At 40.7% G+C, this 26165-nt stretch overlaps 1 protein-coding gene across 4 annotated transcripts in view; it reads left to right on the top strand.

Moving 5' to 3' along the window:
• Positions 1-5677: 5677 nt before the first annotated feature.
• NPNT (nephronectin) overlaps positions 5678-26165 on the top strand; it is a 49597-nt gene continuing 29109 nt past the window's right edge. Inside the window, exons 1-4 of one of the 4 annotated variants that reach the window (XM_038135887.1) lie at positions 5678-6030; positions 7347-7447; positions 14814-14864; positions 23058-23150. In XM_038135887.1, coding sequence (XP_037991815.1) covers positions 5960-6030; positions 7347-7447; positions 14814-14864; positions 23058-23150 — 316 coding nt within the window. In that variant the 5' untranslated portion in view covers positions 5678-5959. The remainder of the gene's footprint in view (positions 6031-7346; positions 7448-14813; positions 14865-23057; positions 23151-26165) is intronic. The other 3 variants (XM_038135884.1, XM_038135888.1, XM_038135886.1) reach the window with 3 other exon arrangements.

Raw genomic sequence — 26165 nt, 5'->3', positions numbered from 1 at the left:
AGTTTTGGCTTATGAAAGAGAAAACTTAGCTGAAGTCCATAATTTTTTCGGGTAATGTACAAAACTGCTGGCCTGCTTAATTCAATACAGTTCCTACTAGAATTATGTGAAAAAGAGCATGTCTTCATGCAAATATCTTCTGTTATTGTTACCTTTTTTTTTTTGTTGAAATTATAGCAGAAATGTAAGGTTAATTTTGGTTTCAACTCACATGTTTGTGATTTTTGATTCTTAAAAGCTTTTTAATAGTTGTCCTCTGCATGACACAGGTGACTATTTTCCTGTTTCATTTTATTTATATTTTATTTAGTTATTTAGTAATCTGGTAATTATGTTTTTGTTTTTTGGGTTTTCTTTTTTAAAGAATCTGTCATCTGCCTCTAATGTTGTTGAACAGGATGTTTCTATGCACCTCTTGCCCATGAAAAAGACAGTGCACTGTTGATCTGAAGTGTTGCCGAGTGAGTATTTTCTTGCCATATAAGTAATATTTCTTTGGTAAATACCATTAAGGCTGAATGTCTTGAGTCTGCCTCAGTTTTGGTCTCTTCCCTCTGACTGCTAAATGCCTGTGCATGCATCCCATGGAGACCATCATGACTGAAGTGCCAAAGTACTGATGATGTAGTACGGTATTCTTGTGTTCAAGAATTTGCCTTCCTGAGGAAAGCAGGCAGCATCAGGCATTCTCTGCATGGTGTAAAACTGGACATGAAGAGCTGCAGCATGATCTGTAAAACACATGCTGCAAAGCTATAGGAGCTGTATTGGATTCAATGTATTACTGGAAAAGTAGAACCTTTCAAAAATTACAGAGAAAAAAGTGAGGCAAAGTAGACTGACTTCCTAATGAACAGGGTAATGTTAAATTGGGGGGAATATCATTCTGATGCCCTGTGCAAAATATGTTTGGTATCAAAATTGGTAATGTGGAGAGCTAGAAATCTTTTTAAATTATATATGCATATTTCATACATATGAAATTTTACAGAGTTTTGAAAGGCAAATTATTTTTTATTTATAGGGGAAAATAACTTTTTGTACTGTAATGAAATGCAGTAAACTTCAACACAAATACTACTCATAGTGTTTAAAGAAGGATCAAGTAAATGTGGAAAAACCACTGGAAAAAAGCAAATTAATTTGGAAGACTTCATGCAGAAAAAGCATATGGAAGCTTTTAAACTGGTATCCAAAGCAGAGGGTTTATCTGTATAAAAGGTAATTGGATACTACAGTGTCTGACAGGTTGGATGACTTTCTTACCCTTTCAAGAAGGTTTACTAAGAGAGAGCTGGAGTATAAGAGTGATTTAGCTGATTGAATTGCTGCATTTCCTTGACACCTTAAAGTTTTCTTATTAGCATGGGAGTCGTAGAGATTTTTATGTGCCATGTGACAGAGATAATACTTACTTAATAAATTTTACTTTTAAATATACCACAGAACTGCATAGCCCCAGAAGAAAAGTAGTGACATTGAAAGTCTCATAGGAAATTTGGACTTGGATTCTTTCCTTCTGTTGCATTTTGTAAGAGGTATACATGTTACATTAGCAGCACAAATGCAGACTGTGATCCTGCTTGCCATTAACTGCAAATCAAGTGGTTTTTACACATGTTGTGGTGTGATTTAGTGACTTGGGATAGTGTGGGATTTGTGGTCAACTTTCTCAGCCTCAGCAAGGGTGAATTACCTAGAAAAGAGGAAGGATGGATTTGTAGTTTAAGTATGAAATTGAAAAACAGGAGATCTGTTCTTGATTTGATGACAGATTCCTGAATTTGTGTAATTTTTCTGTTCCTTAATTTCTGCTAATGTAAATGGGCATGTTATTGACTGATTCTGCTGAATAAAGGACTTGATTTATTCACATTCATAATGTGGTTTAAGACAAGGAGGAAGTCAATATTAGGAAAGAGGACTCGAAAGAACTTATTTAATACTCTCCTCATAGAAAAGTTTCTTGGCAGTAGAATACCCAGAAAGCAGTATCTTCCATTGGTGTGTTTATATCCAATTCATAGGTATGTGTAGCAATGAAGATAAATGTTAAAGTTCTTTGTGGGATTTCTGTCATATCTACCATATTCTATCACCTACCATATTTAGCAGCAACTGTCAGCCTAAAATATCTGCCACTTGTATCTTTACAGCTCTTTTTTTTTTTTTTTTTAATATTGCCTGTCCAGATGATGCCCGGGAGTATTCTGGAAACTGTTTCTGTTCTGTTAGTTTTCCCCCTCGGGAATGGTTATAGTGACAAAGAACATACAAAAACCCAGAGTTATCCTGCAGCAGAAGTTTGGAACACTGAGACTGCTGGGCACAGCCTGCCTCAGGTGAAGTAAAAGTAAGTAGTGCTGTTAGAGAGGAGCAGGCACACGAGGTTCATTTCTCTAGACAAAACTGCAAATAAGCTTTTCTTCCATAGAACTGGTTTTCCTGTTGTTTACACATGTTTTTAGTTGATGTTCCCTGTATTACCAGGTACATGTATGGCTCATGACAGTGATTCTTGATTCTTTAACGGAGTTTACACTGCAAATATACTCTGCACTGTACTGTTGTGGATTTTTGAAACATCACTACTGTCCTGAGCAGTGCATTGAACTTGTTCCCCCATGTGTAGTTAAACTGCAGTGTGCCAGATGTCGCTCTGTCACGCTCGCCGTCCCAGAAGCAGCAGTTGCCCTCACCACCTTTACTCTCCCTGCAGCAGAACTAGCAAAACCTTCTCTCAAAGCATTTCTTCACTCTCTGCTGCCTTATCACCAGGATTCAGATTTGTGTGCAGTCAGATGTGCCTTCATCACTTATGGTCCAGAATACAGGAATAGAATATGTACCTGGGACTTGATTCCCTCAGAAGTTATAGATAATTCAGAACCCAACGGGCTTGCTAATGGTATGGTCAGCAGCAAGTATTTTCAACTCTTCCTCTGCTCTCAACATAGTGTATCTTATCAAGTTTAGGGTCTCGATTTGCATAGAATTGTCTCTATCTGAGCTCAATATACTTGTGAGACTAGAAGTCTGAGATCTTCTAGTCTGAGTCTAGAAGATCATGACTGATAGTGTGGCTATTTTGGCACAAGACACATAAAGATAATTATGGAGGAGTGGAGAAGACTAAAAAAACCAGGAAGTATCACTATGCTTGCATTAAATGAACACTTTTTCAGTCAAACTTCACCTTCCTATGAGTTTTGACTTTTTTATACACAAGGATAGCAGCATTGCTGTTCAAAATACTATCTTCCTCCGTGTTTCTGCTTCATTGTTGCTAATTTGCAGCTAAAAACCTGACTATCGTGTTATGCTTAACCAAGTGTCTTACCAGTAACTTTAAAGAAACTTTCTTGGACACTTGTTCGAGTCAATCATCTGAGTGCTTGATGCACAGCTGCTGGACTTCTATTGTTAGTAAAGTCTTGCTGGACGTCAGGTCAGCCCACCCGATGGCATCAGCATTTTGCCAGACTTTCATACTGCTTCACTAAACGTAAGGCAGGAAAGTGCTTTTTATTGTCATACTGCCAACAACTTCTCCATCTCCATCTTCTACATAGTATCTTGAGGCGTACCCACACAACTTAATACACCTTTAACTCATCAAGAGATCTGGTTCTTTGACAGCTCACTCAGTAATCCTTCTACTGTCATGGATATGAGAAACTGCCTTGTTGAGAGAACTCCACTAAGTCACGATGAACCATTGCCAAAACAAATGAATTCATAAGTGAGTGGATGGTCAGTTCCACTGATGGGTATGGAAGTGTAATATCTGATCTTTCAGTGACTGGTTAACTGGTTTTTTGGGTTGATGTTCCAAAACAAATTGTAAAGGCAGCAGAAGTCAACCAAGAGCAGACAATCTTAATTAGTGTAGGCACCATGTCTGACCAGCACACTAGTATTAACATACAAGAGAGCCAAACAGGCTGCTGAGGAAGTCTTAAATACTCAGTGCAGTCTGGAGAGATTAAATGATCTTACTGCCATTTGTGAGTGAACATGCTTTAAAGGAATAGTGTGTGCTTTAAAGTTGCTGTGTACATTAAGTACCATTATGCAGCACTGCATTAAAGGAATTGATTTTATGACCTGTCCCTTTGGATGTGAGAGGGAAAGTGTCAGGTTGCCCTAGACCTTAATTCAGAGTGATGTTCAAATATTGTTTTTGGCACTTGCCCTGGACTTGGCAGTGGCATAATCTGTGTACATATTTTTTCCTACTAGTTGGAAAGGCGCATACAGATGCTGTTACCAGAAAGAGATCCCTGTGTTTATCACAAATAGGTTACATCCCCTTTTGCCCATTAAATCTTGACAGTGATTTCACTATGCATGGTCTGTTACACCACATCACACATCCAAGGGAAGGAAAACAATTATCAATCAGTCAAGAGCTGGCAATCAGCTCTATATTTCAGCAAGGATCTAACACAAGCCAGATGCTTTTCTGTCTTTCCCAAACAGCACGGAGTCACCGCATCCACTGCTTGCCTATCAGCTTCTCATGTGAATGGAGGGAACCAGGTTTGATCCTCAGTGCAGTTGGTATATCTGAGTCCTCTAGGGGGGCTTGCATGTTATCTGAGCACAGGTACAAGCACCTTGCAGAATCATCCCCTTGTAGCTTCTACAGTTTTTTTCTTTTTTCTCTGTGTCTGAAGAGCTCTGGGCTGATGCTGTCGACAGAAAGTGTGTCATGGGGATTGTGTGGTCACAAAAAGATGAAAAAAAAGGGGAAGGAGCATCACAGGGGATCTTCTGCTCAAATGTGAGCAGAAAGTGCTAAAATCATTCTGAGGAAAGGTGTAATTTTGGAAGGCTTACTAGCACAATCTGTGTCTTGTGCGAAAAATGGCCACCTTTGTGCAGTATAACTTGAATTATTTGTGAAGTGTTTTGAGGCTAGAAAGTGCTCTGCATAGAACTACCAGCTGAAATCTGAAACTTTTAGTCGTGGTTGGCATCCAGCTGCTTTCTGAAGGGTTTGGCTTTGTGTTATAGCACAATCCAGGGAAAATCCTTGTTTTCTGCTTCTAAGCTACAGCCAGACTCCTGTAGGAACAGCTGATGAGCTTTAGCCTTGATGTAGGCACAATTTAAACATATGCTGCAACCCAGTCCCAGTGCTTGACCCCGTCTGTAATCAGAGAGCGCTCAGAACAGCTCTGACCCTAAACTGGTGACAGGCTGCTGTCAGAAGTGTCCTTTGGTAAGTCCCAAACCTGTAGTTCATAGAAACCAAACAAAAATAAGGGCTGTATTTTAACATGTTAGTGGTGAGTACAGATGCAGTCATTGCTGTCGGTAGTGGTGCAAGCACATTGCATTCTGTGTGGTTAGTGTTTAAACTTGTCACTTGTTCTTCTGGACAAGGGCTGCACACCTGATGTCACACCTGAGAGCTATTAGTAAGAGCATTTGAGACGGAAGAAACCACATACACCTCGTAAGTGTTTTAAAAAAGCTTTGTTGTTGGGGAGGTTTCGTTGGTAAAATAAGGCCAAATCGTAACGCTCTTGGCTTTAGACGGGAGCTTTGCAGAGAGGAGGGCGTAACCATCTTCCTTCAGGAAGTTCAAGATACAAAAGCTCATGACAAGGAAGCCCACCCTTCTCAGTGCCCCCAGATCGCAGTTTGTGCCCCGCTGTGCGCAGCAGCTGGGGCTCCTTGCCGCTCTCTCCCGCCCCAGGTGTCCCACGCACGCCAGGTGCCCCTGGCAGGGGGAGGCGGCTCCGGGCGGGCCGCGGGCGCCTCTGCCGGGGTCGGGCGGCGCTGCCGCTCCCCGCGCCGCGCCTCCTCCGCCTGGCAGCCAGGCGGGCGGCTAGGGACCGGGAGAGGGAGAAACAGAGGGAAAGGGAGGGCGCCGAGCTCGCCGCCGCCTCGGAGCTGTGGCAGCGCGGCCGGCCTGGGCGGCAGCCGGATCGCGGAGCCCCCGCCGGCCATGGAGCTCTCCCTGCGGCTGCTCCTGGCGTCCTGCCTCTCGCTGGGGGCGGCCGGGGAATTTGACAGAAGGTAGGCGCGGGGAGAGCGGGGGCGGCGGCCGGGACCGGCCGGGCAAGGCGAAGTCGGCGTTCCCTCGGGGAGAGCGGAGGTAGCCCGGGCTCTCCCCTTTTTGACGCGGGCGCTGCTGTAGCCCCGGGGCTGGCTCCCGGCGAGGCGGGGGCGGCCGGAGCCCTCGGCGGGACGCGTGTGGCGATGCGCGGGGCGGGCGGGCCGCAGGTGGAGGCGCGGGGCCGCCGGTGCCGCTCCCGGGGCTCCCGCACGGAGCTGCGGCCCCCGAGCCGCCCGCCCTGCCCAGCGCCGCGCCTCGCTCGGCAGCCAAACACGGGCTCAGGTACAAGATAAGTTTATTGCTCTGGCGGGGCTGCGTCCCGCGAGAAATAAAAACAAAGCGCGTCGCGTGCTCTAGAGATAAAATTAGCTTATTGACGCCCGGAGGCACTCCCAGCGTGGGGCGGCGGAGATCGCGGCTCAAGTTCTGACACGAAGCTCGGGGCGCGTGTGCCCGCGGGCCGTGTCGCGTCCTGTCGTGTCGAGTGTCGCGACCGGCGACAGGGAGCTGCAGGGAACGGGCAGTGCGCCGTGCGGGACAAGCGGCCAGCGCGACCCCCGCCCTCCCCAGGGATTCTTTGATTCTTCTTCTTTTTTTTTTTTTTTTTTTTTTTTTTAGTAGGATCTGTTGAAATGCAGCGCTCACGGGGTTTCAGCCTGTCGTTTACAGACATTACTGATTCATATCAATAGTTTATAACTGCGTGACGCCGTGGTATCTTTCCTTGTAACAAGAGAAGACCACGGCTCTCCTTTTATATTTAATTTCTGTTTAACAGTCGAAGAAGCTTTCTTTGGTTTTTTTTTTTTCCTTTTAATGTGTCAGTGAGAAATTCTTACCTTATATTGTGAACTAAAACAATGCCTAAACTTTATGATGGCCTTTATTCCATACTATAGATTCTGTTTCAGACTTCTGAACTTCTGTTCAGTGCCAGCCTGGGAGTGGCAGTAGTGAGCATACTGCGAAGCATTTTTCAGCCTTTGCTCAGTTATCCTAACTATCATTTTCCCTCTTCGCCTATTGTCATTTGCATTTTTTTGAACTAAACAAAGTATTCATGATAAAAATATCCTAGGCTCAGCTGAGAGCAGTTACTGTCTTCAAAAAAAAAAAAAAAATTATATATGTCTGTGCAGGAGAGGGTTTTGCTGTTCTTTGTCTTTTGGAGTTTTTTTGGTTGGTTGGTAGATTTTTTTTTTTCTTTTTTTACTCTAGGTTGATTTGAGCTACTTTTGAAATGTTTCACCAGACTTTGTTGAACTGTCTTGTACAGGTGGCCCAGACAAATGGTCTCGTCTGCAGGACTGTGTCGGTTTGGAAGCAGAATTGACTGCTGCTGGGGCTGGGCCCGAGTGGCCTGGGGACAGTGTCAACGTGAGTATCACTGCTGCTGGGGCTTCTAGTCACTTGTATAGAAGGCTTGTACACACCTAGTCCTGTCTTTCACGTGTTCACATGCATCCTTACAAGGCAGGGCTAGGCTTTTGCACGTGTGCGCCTGCCAGACTTAGAAGGATGCTGTCATGTTAAAGTTCTGTCTTTTTGTAACAGTGCTAAAAATTATTGCAGTCAAATAAGGTAAAATGGAGTTAGGGCAATGAGAACTTGGAAATTTCTTTTTGGTTTCTACTTTGTTTCAGGCTCTGGTCTTACAACCTGGTGTAACTACACTGTGTCATGTTACAGGCACTGCAGGATGATAATATTTTCATCCAAGAAGGAAACCAAAATTACTGATATTTCACTTAGGAAAATTGATGGAAATGTTCCAATAATATTAAGCTCGAGCATTCTTTCAGTAAACCTAAACTAAGGAATAAATCTGCCTGACAGCATCCTTTTACTGGGTCACACGTGAAGAGAAACATCTCTGAGATTCTCACATCTACCTAGACTCTTTGATATGACTGCAGGATAAACTCGTAGATAAGTCTTCATCATTAACTACACCCTCAATAGGAATTCTGTGGAGGCAGCTAGTACTGTGTAGAAATTAAAATTGTTAGGAGTGACGTAGAGACCTCAGCTTGTTAAAATTGCAGCCTTTGATACTGGGGATGCTTGCTCACGTGTTTAACACTCATACATGAGGAACACCCTGAAGTTTTTGCAGGAGCAAGCCTATAAACACTGGTCCTTAGCTTTTTTATTTTATTTCTTTTATTTAGACACAAACATATGTGGATGAGATAATTTTCTGTCAAGGCATTTTCTAAATAAAGCAGGTGTTAAATGCTGTAAGTTCCTAGTCCACAGGGCAAATATTTGGCAAAAGATAGGAAAAGCATTGGGGATGCAACTCTCAGCAAAGGTTTTGTTCAAATCTGTAAGCAGCAAGACTGGTTTCTCTCTTCCCAAATATGTTAGAAGCCCACAAGGTTTAACAGATACATAAGATGACTAGTAAAAAACTGGAAAGTACTTCTGGAAAACAACATCCCTGATACTGTTTCTTTGATGCAGAGTTCTCAGGATGATACCTCTCAGGCCATACCATAAATAATTTTGATTTTTAGGGCTCTAATTGGTTACAAGTAGTCTTTCCTTGGCATGAATATTTATGAAGATGGAAGAAGAATATTTAGTGGGTTGGTTGAGGCTACCCCAGAGGCAATAGGATCTATGTCCACCTTTTGTGATGCAGTTTTATTTGAAAATCATTGTGTGTTTAAATGTTTGAGGCTATGAAGGCTTAACTGGCAAATATCAATAATTTGCTTTGTTTAAAAAAAACCAAACAAAAACCAAAAGAGTCCAGACTACTATGTCACTTTTCTTAGACAAATTGGCTTCCATATTGGCTTCCATAAATTGCAGCTCATATTTAGGTGGAAGTCAGTTTCTCATTATTACCAAATCTGATTTGTGTTTGCATTTTTATGATATTGGGAGACAGACATTTTATAAATTTATACTATCAAAAGATTCATAATTAAAAATTGGAAATGAGACAAAAGTAATATTACACGGAAAGTATAATTTATTTGTTGTTCTTTGAATTCTGTCAGTCAGTTAATTTTTAGTGCTAGCTTTTCCAGATACTATAAATGCTTTTTTCCTTTCCTTAAGGCTAAAGGTAGGTGAATTCTCACCTCCTTCCACTGCATTTTAGTCCATTATCCACAAATTTGTCCCCATGCACATTTAGAAGACATGGAGATAGGTATTTTCTGGGATCACCTCCAGTAATTGGGACCAGACTTTCAAAAGAATACAATTATCACTTAGGTGTCAAAAAAACATTTCCCCCCTTTTTTTTTTTTCCTCAACGTATTGATAATTTTTGAATTGCTGAGTCAGAAGAGTCTCAGATATTTAGGTGAAAATTTTACTGAAACCATCAGCAGCCCCTTCTCTGTTCTAAATGGGAGACAAAATATTGGCAGAAGTAAACACGAAAATCTGCCTCAGTTGCGGGTGGTGAAAATTCCAGACATATCACAAAGCAGGAGATTACACTAAATGAAAGTGAATCTCTCTGGTGCTTGCAGCTAAATAGAAAATCTGTAGTCAACTCTGCATCTTGGGAATGTGGCACCCAGTATGTAGGATTAACCTGGCACAGAAGGCAAGATTCCTGGCCTCAAAGGTAAACTTGGTATTTTACTGTACAAAGAAATATCACTGAAAATTTTCCAAAAAGCCAAGTACACGATTATTTCTTCTGCTTTCTCTCTGGTCAAAGGTAAAGCTCTTAGCCCTGTCCCCAAAATGAGTGGCATAAATAGATGTCAGACTTTCTCTACTAGATGTACATTTTCGTTGGTGTTTTAGTGTAAGTTTTGTTTGCGCAAGGAAAACAAGTATAGAGTCAGGCTTAAAAATTATTAGTGAGACCCAATTTATAAATGTGTCCAAAAAAGAAGCTTCAAATATTTAGGCAATAATGCTGAGCCCTTTATAAGTGAGTTGGAGCTGCTGTTTTTCAAACCTACTTGAGCCATCTTTGGTGCGCCTGCAACTGCTACAGCACCTTTGGACTCTCACCTGCTTACTCATGCATAATTTACCACACGGGCACTAATTATCTCTAAATTTATCCTTCTGACAACAAATGTAAGGTGAGAGCCATGCTAGAGCCAGAGTGGAGCAAGCACACGGATACATCATAGGGTGGTCCCGGTTTGCAGAGACCTCTGAACTGGGATGAGCCAAGGGCATGTGGTCACTGATATACCTGGATATGTTTTCTGCTGTCCAGCTGAGCTGCTCCACCAAGCACGTGTGGGCATGCCCTCTGCCCACAGCTATTGAGAAAAAAAATACATTTATTTAAACCAGCAGTGTGATTTAAGGTAATGGTTTAATTGTGACAAATGCTTAAGCCTGGATAGGTCAGCTCTAGCAGAGCAGGAGTGTGGTGTAGCTTGTAAGTGTCATTAAGGCCTTAAGCCTTGGTGACTCCTAATCTTCCATCCATAATCCATTCAGAGAGTTGCAAATGGAATCTGAACTGTGTTAGCTAAACTTGGTTTTGTGAAGTGTGGAGTTATTCCTTTTATGTCCCTTTGACTGGCAAAGGAGTGCACGTGGAGCATAATCATGCTTAGTGCTGCTTAGCAACACCACTCAGCATAACTCAGCTGTCTTCTGCTTTTATAAACATGTAGGAAGAAGTTGAAATAGGGCCCTCCTTTAATTTACACTTCTTTCTTTACAACATCCTATGTCTCTTCTTTACACTAATCAGGACTTGTGCATGTAGGTCTGATCTGTCTGTAAGCTTGCTTCCAGAGCCTGTCAGTGTCAGCTGTAACATCTCAGCCAGTAGAAATATTCTCTCTGCAGTGACATGAAATTCCATTCCCAAATGCCCTTTCAAATTCCACTAAATGTGCTTAGAAGGTGTCCTTCAAACTGAAAGGATCAAGAACTTTGGAACAGGTTGGATTTTTTTTCTTTTTCTTTCTGGAAGATTTTGAACACCCAAGTGAGATCCATGTTTAGGCAGCTAAATGCATTTTGAGATTGATAAAAATATAGGCATGTTTTCAAAAGGTCTGAACAAATGTAACTCAAATTTGTTGGCATTTCTTAGTCCTTGTAAATTGAAAATCCATCCACGCTTGTTTAGTGGCTTAGATTTAGAACTGTGCGTATCTTCCATCATTAACATAACTAAGTAGCTTTTCTTAGCTTTTGATTTGGTATGTAAAATATTAATTAATTCAACCTAGTGTGTAGAAAGGCTAATTTGGAAGCAACAGAAATTATGTTTGAACACCAACTATTAGCTCCCATGTCGTGCCCTCATCATTGATAGGGTTGGATTTTTACACTGAGGAACTCACTGCATCGATGCTCTAAAGTCAGATCTTAAATATCCCACTTGAAATTAGTCCAAAAATCCCATGTTGTTGCCCAGCCTGCGGGATTTACTTGCACTTTAATTAGTAGGAGTGGGAGTAATAGCTGTAAGTGGGAATAATCACACAAAAGCCTACCTCTCTGAAAGATGGTATGTTGATAAAGTACCTGATGAAATATGTGTAAAAATAGGATTGTTGTTGTCTTGCTTTGTCTTACTGTTGTGCACACAGCTGAACTATAACCCAGAGCAAAAGTGAAGGTAGAAGGAGTTGCTTCTGGATTTCTTTTTTCAGAGCAGGGGAGGTGACTTCTTGTGACACAGTATTTTTGGTGAAAGCAGGTATCAGTAGTGCATTTTTAATTCCTAAATGCTTTTGCATTGTAAGGCAACAGCATCTGTGGTACTGAATGTGTTGTCCTAACCCAGAGCCCATTCAAGGGGTTTTAAAAGACACAGGGAAAACCAAGTCAGGACACATGTTCTTGCACACGTCTTGCACAAATGCAAAAAATAATTCCTTGTGGGTATTTTTGCCACTCATCTATCTAGGTTCCCTCAAAACTGTTCTTAAAACTAATGGTCTGTCTGCCTCTTTTTTAGATGGCTTACAAATATCTCTGTAGTTCTTTCATAAGCTATAAAAATGGTTTCTGCCTGTGTGTGTATCTTTCAAGAGCAAAATACACCTGCTTTGAACCTGGCTGCGTGTCTGTTTGTAATTGATTTGTACACCACTTATATGTAGTCAAGGTACACTACAGATGTGAAAATTGTTTCAAAATTTTAGCTGCAGTTTAACAGCAAAAAACTGTGAAAAGGGATAATATTTTAACATAGATTTTAAAAGTTCAGCAGGATCTTTAAAAGAAAGTAATATGAAGTGGCTTGGATTCTCATTCTGCATTACAGTTTGGACAACTCCTTTGCTAGAGATGATGGCAAAAATGTTTCCTTTGGCTGTGTTAACATAGATACAGAAGAGAAGACCACATCTGCAGCTTCTATAAGCAAATGCAGATCTACTGTCAGACCCTCTGCTGACTGGAGTGTGTGTGACTGTTGGAGTCAGCAGATTTTGTCTGATGGATAGAAAGTTTGACCAACAGAAGATGCTTAACAGGAATAAAATTTAACTGAGCGTGGGTTTGATAAGCAGGGATATTTGATGACTTCACCCATTTCTATGTGTAGTTCTCCTTAAACAGTAAGAAAATCCATGCAGTTTATCTCAAGAAGGGGTGGTGAAGATGAGTGTGCTCTTTCAGAGAGCCCATCAGTTGTAACTCCATCTGATTATCTCCCTGTGCTGAGGTTAGAGTGTTTTACCTGGGAAGCAAACCCAGAGTAGGTCAAGAAAGTAGTTTCCCACCACAAATGGCTTCAAGGCCTAGGGACAGGACAGTCAAGGGTGTATAAAGTCAAACCATCAGTTTACACCTCCCCTTAGCTTAGCATCATTAAAAAAGTGTTAATTGAAGGATGTCAGGCTGGCATTTAGATTTAGCCAAACCTGTTAGAAAGCATATGATTTCAGGAAGTTCTAAAGAGGACTTGCAAGAGAGATGAGCTTGTATAAGTTGATGTATAGCAGATGCAGGCATAACTGAGTGCTTTGCTGGGAACTGTGCATGCTGCTGCCTTCTCTCAAGCCTTGGGAAGGCTCTTGCAGTGTCTGTGCTGCTGCTGCTGTCCTAATGAGCTCAAAGGCTGTGTACCTGTTCTGTGCAATCTCTTACAGCCGTGTGAGGTGGTGGGAGGGGGAGGAAGCAGTGGCTGGGCTCTCATTGATGCTTAGAAGGAGATTTTGTATTGGTAAAAATGAGGTTGATGGGAGTTTACCCATATAAATCATCCAACACATCAATGGGAGAGGAGGCCACGGGCAGCTTAGGATTTCTGTTTCCTGCACGTAACATTGCTTTCAGTGGAAATGGCAATTCTGTATAGTCCAAGATGCACAAAAATAAAACTATGATTGTGTCAATATGACCTGTGAAAATACCAGTTACTAGGAGGCTGATCCACTAGCAGAAACATCCCTAAAGTCACTAAGAGCTTTGCTACTGAATTTGGGGCTGCAAAATCACAGTCTGAATTAGTGCATTGTCTTGGCAGTGTTAAATAAATACTGATATGGGGCATGTCTGCTTCTTATAAAATGACTGATATTTTTGTGCATCCCTGGTACTTTTCAAAGAAAAGGCATTTTATACAGAATTGCAATACTGCTTTACACTGCTATTCAAGAATAAAAATGAGGTTTTGCTATTTTTATTCAAATTTTTTTTCCCAGTTGAGAACCTTTATGCCTTTAAAGCATGACTTGACTGTGTTAAAGATACAGTATCCTTTTCCATTTCCCTACTGCATTCCTCATGCACTTCATATGCAGATTAGTAGCTTTGCAGCCTGCTTTTTTCTACGGAAATGTCATCAGTAATCAATTTGACCAATTGCAACAGTAGTATATTCGTAATTGCATCTTCTCTGAAAGCAACAACCTGAGGAGTCTCACTGTAACCAAGGCTAAGGGACTTCCTAGTTAAAACAAATTTAAACTAGTATAAGTTGCAGTCATAGAAAACCCTTTAGTGTTGGTCACACACTACTTGAAATACAAAGAGCTGCTGTTGCTCAAGTCCCAGCCTGCTATCACAAGGCTGTGTAGCCTAACAAACCATGCTGCTAACATTAAATTTGTTGGCAAATAAATTGGTTTCAAATAGCCTGAAACACAAATACCTGTGTTTTCATCTTAAGTTTTGTTGCATATCTTGTTTCATGCGGTAGCAAGAGCTGAAAAGATTTCTTTTAAAGTAAGTATTACTTTTAATTTAGATGACATTACGTTTTAAAATGTTATAAAAATGACCAGTAAATTTGTGTGCCAACATGTTTATTGGTTGCAGATGTTCAGATACATATAAATGGGTGTAATTTTCATTGCTCTCAAATTAGCATCCAGATGCTAGGCCTTTGTGTTTGAGCTGTGGAGACACAGCATTAGAATGAAAATATATACTTAAATGAAAGGATACTGTGTCTTTAAGAAAAGCATTTGTGCTCTGTTGATGGAAATGTTGAACCTGAACCATGAAATGTGAGAATTTTTACAACTACTTGCTGTATGAAGCTTGACAAAGTGTAGTTCCTTAGCTGATTGAATAAGAATAGCATCACATCATTATATTTAATTACTCTTATGTATCAGAATGTGTTCTTTAAATCTCATTATGAAATACTGATGTAAGGTATTTCCATTTTTAAATGTATACCAGAATTTTTTTTATTTCAGAAAAGCTCTGAGTGTTGAATGTATGTAATTCTCCAGGAATGTAACAAGTTGATAAAAACCACAGCCAAGTCCATCCTTCTTACAGAGAAAAAAAAAAAAAGCTGGAATTTCTCTTTTGGATATTTGTTTTGCAGCTTTCTACGTCTTAAGGCAGAGAATAGCCAGCCTAAGGTGCCAGCCCAAAGGTTAGCTGAACATATTTCTTGAAATACTTTTGGCAAGTTTATGACTTGGAGTTATGGCCTTGAAGTCATAAGTTTACATGAAAATTTTAATATGTGACAAGAAGGTAATTTTTTGTTTTTCATTTTTTTAAGCATTTGATTTGGGAAAGACAAGGGGGGAAAAAAATGAACAGGGCTATTTTATCCCAGATGCCTATACAATGATATACTTATTTTCTAAAATACGACGCTTTTTCCCTTTTCACTCCTTTTCTTTATTTTACTCTCAAGCCCTGTGCAGTATTTTTCCATTTCTGCAAATTGTTTGTACTACCAGCAATGCATTTACAAGCTGTCAGACCTAGGAGGCTAATTTGCTTTCATGGCATTGAATCATGTGCAGTGAGGGGTTATTTTGGGATGCCTGAGGCACTTATTGCCCCCCTCTGCCTGCTTTGCACTTCCACTACAGGTTCTCCTTCCCAGAACTGGGAAAATTTACAGCCCTTGGTCTCCAGCAGTGTAGAACCTGGCAGGTTATAGCAAAATGAAATCAACATAGTTTACTTTGGTACCCAGGGCTGCAGTCTGCTGCTGTGGCTTAGGAATTGATGTGTCTTGTTTGTTCCTGGCTCACTGGGGAGGTTCCAGAGGACTGGAAGCTGGCCAATGTGACGCCTGTTCACAAAAAGGGCGGGAAGGAGGATCCTGGTTATTATAGACCGGTCAGCCTGACCTCAGTACCTGGTAAGGTTATGGGACAGTTTATACTGAGTGTCATCACACAGAGCTTACAGGATGGCCAGGATATCAGACCCAGCCAGCATGGCTTTAGGAGGGGTAGGTCATGTCTGACCAACCTGGTTTGCTTCTATGACCAGGTGACCCCCCTGGTGGATGCAGGAAAGGCTGTGTATGGTTGTTCTCTGTTTGGACTTCAGCAGGGCCTTTGGCACTGTCTCCCAGCACACTCCAGGAAAAGCTGCAGCCCACGGCTTGGACAGGAGCACTCTGTGCTGGGTTAGGAACTGGCTGGATGGGCCCAGAGAGTGGTGGGGAACAGAGCTGCATCCAGCTGGTGGCCTGTCACCAGTGGTGTCCCTCAGGGGTCTGGGCTGGGGCCTGTTCTGTTCAATATTTTTATTGATGACATGGATGAGGGGATTGAGTCTTTCATTAGTAAATTTGGGGATGACACTAAGCTGGGAGCATGTGTCAATCTCTTGTGGAGTGTAGGAGGGCTCTGCAGAGAGACCTGGAATGGTTGGATGGATGGGTGGAATCCAATAGGATGAAGTTTATTAAGTCCAAGTGCCGAGTCCTGCATTTTGGCCACAATAACCCCCTGCAATGTTATAGGCTGGGGATGGTGTGGCTGGACAGTGCCCAGGCAGGAAGGGACCTGGGGGTACTGGTTGACAGTCGGCTGAACATGAGCCAGCAGTGTGCCTTGGTGGCCAGGAAGGCCAATGGCATCCTGGCCTGTGTGTCAGGAATAGTGTGGCCAGCAGGAGCAGGGAGGTCATTCTTCCCCTGCACTCGGCACTGGTGAGGCCACACCTTGAGTGCTGTGTCCAGTGCCGGGCCCCTCAGTTTGGGAAGGACGCTGAGATGCTGGAGTGCATCCAGAGAAGGGCAACCAGGCTGGTGAGGGGCTTGGAACACAAGCCCTGTGAGGAACAACTGAGGGAGCTGGGGGTGTTTAGCCTGGAGAAGAGGAGACTCAGGGGTGACCGTATCACTCTCTGCAACTCCCTGAAAGGTGGTTGTGGTCAGGTGGGGATTGGTCTCTTTATCCGGGCAGCAGCAAGAGGACACAGCCTTAAACTGTGCCAAGGGAAATATAGGTTGGATATTAGGAGAAAGTTTTTACAGAAAGAGTGATAAAGTACTGGAGTGGTCTGCCTGGGAAGTGGTGGAGTCACCATCTCTGGATGTGTTTAAAAAGAGATTGGATGTGGCACTCAGTGCCATGGTTTAGTTGAGGTGTTGGGGCACGGGTTGGACTTGATGATCTTGAAGGTCTCTTCCAACCTAGAGATTCTGTGATTCTGTGTAATTCTGTGATTCTTTTTGCACTCCCTGTGGCAGAGGCATGAGTCTCAGACAGGGAGGAGCAAAGCACTCAGCCATTCATCTCTCTGTGAAATCGGCTTTGTTACTGTGATACAGAAGTTACATTGCTGAAGCCAGTGGATGTTTTATATTCGAATAAACAGAATATCAGTAGGACCCAGTTTGTCTTCTGTCACCACATAGAGACGCTCATGCTATCCTGTTTCTACCTGTTGAATTCCATGAACACATAGAAAAAAGTTCAGGTAACAAACAGGCATTTGAGACAATAAGCACCATTCTTTAAGCAGTTTTAGTGAACCACTTCAAATGCAAACACGAAGCTTGACAAAGCATGAAATATTTCATGCTTTTCTAATTTTGCATGTGTTAGATCAGATTTCTGCTGATTTTTAAGAAAAAGTATTTAAGAGTATAAGCATTAGATTAACTTCTGCTGACTTCATTAAATCCTATTGATTTCAGTGTTACCCATGCTTAAGTTATGCATGCTGTGTAGTTCTGTTCTGAATAGCAAGGCATTCATAGGCCAGGGTCTGGATTTGTCTGTGTGGTTTAGAAATACATTTGGCAGCAGTCACAGCCAAGCCAAGAATTCACTGCAGTGAATGGCCCACACTGGTTGCAGTTTGTCATGTTGATGTGCTGTTACCAGAATCAAAAGTGCAAACCGAGAAACTGATTTACTCCGGCAAATGTTGGAGTTGTGCATGAAAAATAAGGAGCCACTTACTTAATGGGATGTTTCAGATAAAAACTTGAACATTTTGACAACATGAATGTCACAAATAAGGGCAAATAATTTCTGGAAAAAATATTCAGACATTAGATAATACAATTTTGGCTAATGTCATTGTCAGCATTGTCAATTTCCAGTTACAGAAGCTGATCAAGGACATTTATTATCTTCCAAAAAGAAAAAAGTAAGAAGTGTTATGCAGATGAAATTATCTGAAAATTAATACCCAGTTTTCCTAGTCAGGCTTATTAATCTCTGCAGAGATATATTCTGTGACTATTAATTCACTTATTTGGGAAGCAAAGTCACTTTTTCACAAGTAATTCTCTAAGTGTGAGTTATGGGTATGATGTGTTTTTACCACCTTCTAGTAACTCTGAGGTGGGATAAACTTCATGCATTCTCTTGCAGTTGTGAGTAATTGAAGTATGTAGTTGAACAAAAAAGAAATATGCAGCTCTGAAAGACCTACAATGATTTATTTTACAAATTAGCTCATGCCTTTGGGGTCCTAGGTCAAAATTACTGTGAATCAGGCAGTTTCATTTTCCTGAGCATGTTTATGTGATTGCATGATTTACAAAGAATTGCAAAAAGTAAACAGAGAGAGAGATGTGAGGATGTGAGCTGCAGCAGACTCTGAGGGAGTATTATGGAGCTTGGTATTGTGGTCTGTGAGCACCACAGGAGGAAGGCAGCCAGGTTCCTGTGGAGGAGGCAGCCTAGAGGAAAGCTTCTTTCACCTACATGCAAGAAAGCTGGCACTGGGGGGAATGTAAGAAACGATCTGAAGATGGGAAATGTGTTCTGCAATCAGCAGTGTGAGTGGATCCAGTGAAGTTTTGTGAAGCTGAATACGCTGTGTAATCATTTCTGGGCTGCTGCACAAATTACTTGCTGTGCCCGTGCAAATTGAATTTTAAGGAGCTGGGATCTGGAGGCAGAATAAATGGGGGGCTATGTTCTACTTGGGAAGAGAGGGCAGAAACAAGGCCATTCAGACAGATGGTTAGCATAGTTTGTTTCAGATGCAGGTATTTCTGTGCATAATTTTAAACTTCAGAGAGATGAAAAAAGTTCAGAAATTGGGAGGCAAAGCAGAGAAAAATAATGTAAGAATTATACTCCATGCTGCTTTAATGAAAAACATAGCTAGGAGTGTTGGAAAACCAAAGGGAATTTTAATTGCTAGGAATGGTCCATTAAGGAAGCTCAGGGATTTCCATTGTTGGCCACAAATGAAGAGGAATCAGTCAGGTAGGAACCAGGCAGTGCAATCTTCTGGTTAGGACTCCACCAAACAGTGTTTAGTAATCAATAAATAGATAATTAATGTTAAAATTCTAGAAGAGAAGGAATAGAGGGGACAGCATGTGGTAGTCACCCATGCTCTCAAAAGTGGGCAGCTTAGTGCAGAGCATCTGACCAAGTCTGAGGTGCACTTCCAAAGCACTTGTGAGGGAACTCTGTGCAGTGGCAAAATATAGATGAAATGAAAACATCCCTCAGCATTACAGACACATAATGAATTTATTGAATGTGTTTTTCATTTGTTGTATTTGTGCAACAATTAAAAAATTAGAATTCAGAATGATTGAGTAATGCTTGGGTACCACCAACAGCAAGCAGTGGCTCGGAAGATTGGTGGCTTCTGGCTTTTGCACGAGCATAACACAGCATGTGCATTTCACCAGAAATTCTTTCTTCCACTCTCCCACACTTGAAAAAAAGAAAAAAAACAAACAACCCATAATAAACCCAAACCACCCATTTACATTTCAATTCCTCGTGTTATTTTTACAGGAAGTTTAATTTGTCCTGATGTTTAAGTGAGACTTAAAATGTGGTATTTGTCACCTTATTTTGGAGGAAAAAGGTAGTTCTTGCCAACCTTGAAAATAGGTACTCAGATTTATGGCCAAATAAAAGGCCCTAGGCTACCGCCTTGTAGTTAGTGGGAACTGAGAGCAAATCTTCACGTCTGACCCAAGAAAAAAGCATTTAAAGTGATCCAACTGAAGTGAATAATCATGAGAACAGAGTTTTTTTGCTGATTATCTCTTGAATGAATTGGTCAATAAAGTGAAAAGGAAAGTTTAGTTGTAGTTTATTCTATGGCACAGATAAAAAAGCAAGACTTGACTAAAGATGAAAATTGCTGTGCTTAGGATTTTTTTTCTGTCCATGTCAATCCACATTCCTACCCAATGGGAGTGCAGCTTAACAGCTTTCAGAGAGTAATCCTTGGAGATGTGGTAGGTCTGCTTTGATATCGATTCAACAGTAAATTAGCAATCTCATTTTGAGTGGCACTTGTGTCTGCCAGTATAATTTTAACTTTTGTTTACCGAAGTTACTATTACAAAGAGTAGAAAGTTTTTACTGATTTTTGGCAGTCCTTTTCCGACCCTTCTGGATTTCACTGCCCTATGTTCCTAAGAGAGTGACTTTCTCAGCTTGGTGTAACCCTTCTGTCTACATTTCCTTCTTCCCTAGTGGGGAAGTGTTACATAACAGGCTGAAATCCAGGGACATGGGTTATTTCAGTCATTGTAAATGTGGGTCACTTGGAAGAGGCAAAAAGTAGTTATTGGGATACTTTTTATTCTCCATTACTTGTGAGTCTACTTGTTTTCAAAAAAAATGCAGAAACTCAATTTGTCTGTGTGTGAATGGAGTGACTGAAGTATTCTGTTCTGTTGTATCTGGAGCTTTGCAGGAAGATGAGTGGAGAATTAAGGTACCCAGTCACATCAGCACATGTAGTGTTTGCTCTGACTCATTCCAAACAGCTGAAATAGTTGTCTGCTATTAAAAGAAATGCTGAAAGTCTGGCTTAAGCTTATTTTTGTACCTGCATCTGGTTGTTGCCAGCGTTCAAATAGAGCTCATTGGGAGTCAGTGAGTAGATTTACTGCCTTGTATGGGCAGCTTCTCCTTTGAATAAGGATTTTCATGCTGGAGATGGCAGGGCTGGAGCTGACCCACCCATCTGGGCCTGGTCATTCTGGTAGGGGTCAGTAGGGCCCCCAGCCAGGCATGCAGACTTGGCTGAACCATCTGATTCTTTAGTCCTGAGCACCCTGCAAAGCCCCGATAAAGTTAATAGGAAAATGCACAAGTTTTATCCTGTGGGTGGCTTGAGTCCTCATAGGAAATGCCATCAGATTTATCTGTGGTGTTGGCTGAGCTACAGATGTTGCTAAGCCTACTGCAAAGCATTTTTCTCCTGTGTAAAGTCTTCAGTTGTAATATTGTATTGAATTTCAGCTGTGTCTGAATAAGACTTGTAATGCTGAAGTAGCCCAAGTTCATAGAATGTACTCTAATAAACAGGTTTTCCACAAGAACTGTGTTTGGCAGCAAACAAAGGTTTCCAAATACCCACTTAATATGCAAAACCCCTAGTGTTTTATGATGATTGACTCTGTGGACAGTGGTTTGCTAGTCATTTGGAAGCTTTCCTTGGAATAATAGAGATTTTTGTCTTCAAGTATGAGATTTTTTTTCCTCTATCTGAGCTGCTGCTAATGTACCATCTGTGCAATTGAGGGAGGGACCAAGGCATAAAAAATTCAGCTAAAACTAAAGTTGCCACAGGTTCTTCTAACAGTTACTGAACTGTTACACTTTACACCAAAGTGATCCCATGGTACTTCTTGTTTCTTAAAAAGAACAGGTTTAAATAAGTGTATCCCACTTTACAACACAGATCTTCTCTAAAGCGCAGTTGAAAATTCAAGTAAGTTTCCAAAGCATATTTATAGTAATTTCTTTTTCTCTACTGTAGTTTAGATCACAACTTTTGTTTTATCCTGGTTGCTTTGAAGTCATTAAGTTGGTCTTCATAGTTCTCAGTTTGTCACCATCACCTCTGATTAGACCTGGTCTGTGATGCCAGGAAGATAAGAATCTCAGCATCTAAATGAACTCTTAACAAAGGAGATCCTTTTTTCCTGTTTATGGTCATAGTGATTAAAAAAACACGTACAATGTTCTAGAAGTGTCTCATCATGGATCAGTTGTTCTTCAGTCAGACCTGTCCATTAGCCAAGGACATACTTCCTGAAGCATACCCTTTTAGTAGCCTGAGGAACTTCTTTCCCTTACACTTGCATTGAGAGGTGTTTCTAAATATGAATCTCATTTCTTTGTTTCCAGACAGTGTTTGTTGAAAGAAAAACAAACAACAAAACTTGCATTTCTGTTGCCTTTTAAGATACTTCCTAACAGTTCTGTGGAAGGAGGCTTCACCATCATACCAGGAAGATCCATCAGGAGTAGAGCTGTAGATTTAAAACAAACTTTTATTTGTCTCAGGATAGATCACTGATTATACATCTATACTACACTTAAACAAAAAACATGCCTGATAATAATGGGAGTCCTGAAACAGTCCTAAATAAAGGCAGTCCTAAAACTGGAGCAAACTCCTTCTATGCTAATATTTACTTTTCTGGATATATTTGTGGGAATTTCCAGTTCTGCATGCTTTGGAGATTTTCAGAACATCAAAGATGTATTTGGATAGTTCTTCCACAATCAAAACAAATATCTTGTTTCTTTTTAAATTTTGTTTAATTTAACTCTGTTGAACAGCTTGGCTAGAAGGCAAATTACATTTTTGAGTCATTCTGGGAGATTTCTGTTCAAGTATGTCCTCGATACATCCAGTTTTATGCTACAGCCCGTTGTTGTCAGATTAATATTGCATCTGGATTTGGTTAGTTGCTTGCAAATTTCAAATCACACTGTTACTTCTTAAGCTGGGATACATAGATAAATCCTGATTACAGGGTATTCAAGTTATGCTACCATCTGATTTCTGTCTATTTTATGTCTATCTTGCTTTAGCAGAGAGCTCAGCAGAATTGTGTATCCGCACTTTGTCATATAATGATCAAAAACATCTTAGAGCGTAGTAAATACTGCATTTTTCCAGTTAGTTTAAAAAGCAGGTTTTATAATAGAAAAACATTTCTAATGCAAAGGACTCAGAAATGCTGTTTAAAATTTTCATATGTCAAATGTTTTTCAGTTACACAGGAAAATATTCCTGTTGGCTAATCCTACACCAGCAAAAATATATTTGCGCATGAATTCTTATATTTATTCAAAAAACAATGCTTTTGTTATTTGTAATTGAAGCTTTGAAAGTTTGTTTTATGAGTTTTGTTTGCATCATATTGAGAGAGGTGCCAAAAAATGGCTTTCTATTATTTATTGGAGATTTCTATTTATTTTCTGAATATAGCATAGACAGTAGTTCTGTTTGTTATTTCAAAGTAATTTGAAATAATTCAAATATTCAAATGATAGAAATATTCAGTAATTTCAAAGACATTTCACTGTCAGCTGTGACTGGAGTGGAAAGATAATGAGTATTCCTCTGTTTGCAGCTATATGCCAGCCAGGGTGCAAACATGGTGAATGCATTGGGCCAAACAAGTGTAAGTGTCACGCAGGATACACCGGAAAAACTTGCAACCAAGGTAAGAAAGAATTTATTTTTGATATCATGGAAGTATTGTTGATCTCTGTACCCACCCTCGCCAATGCTGTGTGTGTCCCCTGTGTTTATAGACTAATGAACTCATATACCAGGTCTGTTACTGCTGCAGCAAGTCTGATGTTTGGACTGACCTTTGGAGAGAGATTGACATCTGCAGTGGGATGACACAGGGGAAAAATTGCTTTCATTCAGAAGAAGTCATTGAGATTAATATGTAGGATGTAGTTACCTGCTCTCCTTAATTGGAAACAAATTATTTAATCCTTATGGTCAGGATTATTGTTTTTTATAAAGTCACAATTTTCAGATTTGTTTCGTGAAATAATATTTGTTTCATTAAAAACCTCATAATTAATACATTTTCCTTTTAGTGTTCCTAATCCCGAGCTAACAAGGTTGCGTTAAACTGTTAAAGGGTGGGAGTAAAGATGAAGTTTCTCTTACTGGATTATCAAGTTTCATTGTTTGGGTTTTTTTTTTTTTTTCTTAAAAGTTATGTCCAAAGCATGTAATAGCATAAAGATCGTAGAGTATAAACATTTGGAGAATTGTAATATGTGATTTTTAGACTTTGATGGCTAAGACATGTTCACACACAAATATATCTCAATTATATTGCCTTTGCAGTTGTCTCAGCCTACAGGAAAATTTGTGTATTTTCTGAGTGCTGAGAAAAGCATGGTAGAAAGGTGTGATATTTAGAATGATTTTTCTCCAAGGATGTACTCAGATGTTGCTAAATTTCTTATGACATGTTGATTTTTAGACAGAGTTATTTTCTTTAAAAATAGATACATATTAATTTTCAGATTTACTAATCCTTCTCAAACTGATGTGAAAAGGTGTGTTGTGTTTTTCAGTTTTCTCTGAAAAGTTTGCATCATTTCTTATATAATTCTGTCTTCTTTTTTTTTCCTCTTATTCTGGGCTGACATTTTAGAGTGGGAGTTATGATTTTATTCTACACATGTTTTAGTCAGTCCAAAACCTTTTTAGAAAACAGTGCAGTGAACTAACAGTTAGATGTATGTGCAACAGTTTTTTTAGGTAATAAATAGTTTAACAATATCAAAAGAATGCTTTGCAAATTGCTGGAGGCTTCAGTCTTGAACTAAACTATTTACTTGCCACTAAATGCTGAGGAAGGAAAAATGTGATAGGTTATCAAAGGAAGCACTTTGGACAGTATTGATGAAGTATTCTTGCATGGTGTTGGTGACAAAGCTGCCTGGCAGATGTAGATGAGGTTTCTGAGATGCCAGCTGACTGTAGTGCCCCAAATGTGCACCAGTTCAGGTGGCTGCTGCTGCTCTACTGCATGGTGAGACCCTTGAGCTGTTCCTGGGGTCAGCTCTTGCTGTGTGCTGATTCAGTGTGTGGATGAGACTTGAAAGTGTGCAGTGAATGCAGAGTCTGCTTTTGCTGGGGGGAGATTCAAATGGCACAGGATAGATGTGAGCTATGTTATTGTAATACAGCCCTTTAATACAGCACCTGCCCTGTTCAGCCTGTGGTCCATTTTCTCAATCCTGTTCTAGAATAGTAACAGAAGTAACAATGTTGGCAGAGGGAAGGTTGGAGTTCCCTGCAGAGATGGAAGTGTTTCTAGGATGTGTGAATCTGGGCTGTAAAGTATGCTCATGTTCCCGGTGAAAGGCATTCTTTGAGTACAAGCTCTGATAAACAGGCTTTACATCTCGTCTGTTCATGTGCTCCATGGATCAGGCTGTGTTCCTGGGACTGATCCAGGAGATCAGCCCAGCCTCACAGCAGAGCTGCTCAGCCCTGACTGTGTGATGGGTCTCGATGCTTGTCCTTTTCCAGTGGCACTGCAGCTGCTGTGACAATCCATACTTTGGTTTAGATCACTCAGAAGTTAAGACTACCTGATACTTTTTAAATTATGCTGCTATCATCAGCAATCAAATTGCAGTGACTGCACAAGAGCCAACCGTGTGTTCTCCCCACAGCATTCATATCTCCTGAATAGCTTTAGTGTTTCCCTTCCAGCTTTTTGATCCCAGCTTTACAGCTGTAAGCAGTGAAGAAACAAACAGAGCCACTTGAGAGAAAATGCCCTCTTCCACCTCTCTTAATTTATAGTGATAATAACAGTACTCACACTTTCCAAATATGTTCATCAGAAAACTGGTATCTGCTCTTGAAGAAAATACAAATGATATTCAGTAAGACAAATACAAACAGTTGTAATTTTTGCTAGCAACCTATAGCATATACAGGTTAACTTTCTTTGGCTGGGAAAGGTTGTCTTTATCCAAAAAAAATCTAAGGCTGCTTTTCTGTAACTTTCCATTCTCTTACCTTGCTTGTTCTAGGAAAATGATGCAAAGTTCACTGCTTGAAATTCTCGTCAGCACTTGATATATATGTGTATTTATTAAGTGAAGTAATGCATATTGCCATATTTTTATTATGCCTTCTCCCTGTCCTGTGAAGATGTGCAGCTGTACACAAGTCTACTTGGTCAGAGCAGTGAAGCTCTCGTGTTCCACCCCCTAGATCATCCTGCAGGAAATGCAGCAGTGAGGGGTGAGGTGCTCCTCTGTTTCAGGTGTTGTGCTCCTCCTTTCTGCACGGCTTCAAACAGGAGTGCAATTTCCTGCAGAGGGGGTGGAGGCTGATAGACCCTTCAATGGCTGGGATGTGAAAGCTGAACTGCAGTGCCCTTAGCATGAAGAGCAAATAATTGGTTGTATTTCCTTGGTGCTCCTGTGTGTATTTTGATAAGTTTTGACTCTGCCATACTTGTGGTTGTCACTTGCATTGTTTCTTTCCTCTGCCTTTCTTTCAGAGCCTTTTTTTCTTTTCCGAGTTCCTGTGTAAAGTGATAGTGATGGAAATTGTTTATCAGGTTAGATAAAGACAAAACTGTGATTTAGATGAAGTTGGAAGTTGTAGAAAAGGAGGGCTAAAAAAATTCAATTTGGCAGCTATTGATTAATCAGACTAAGTGAACAGAATGAGTGTTCACTAA

This window comes from Motacilla alba, chromosome 4 (assembly GCF_015832195.1).
Source record: "Motacilla alba alba isolate MOTALB_02 chromosome 4, Motacilla_alba_V1.0_pri, whole genome shotgun sequence".
NCBI lineage: Eukaryota > Metazoa > Chordata > Aves > Passeriformes > Motacillidae > Motacilla > Motacilla alba.
This window is presented reverse-complemented; position numbering and strand designations above follow the sequence as displayed.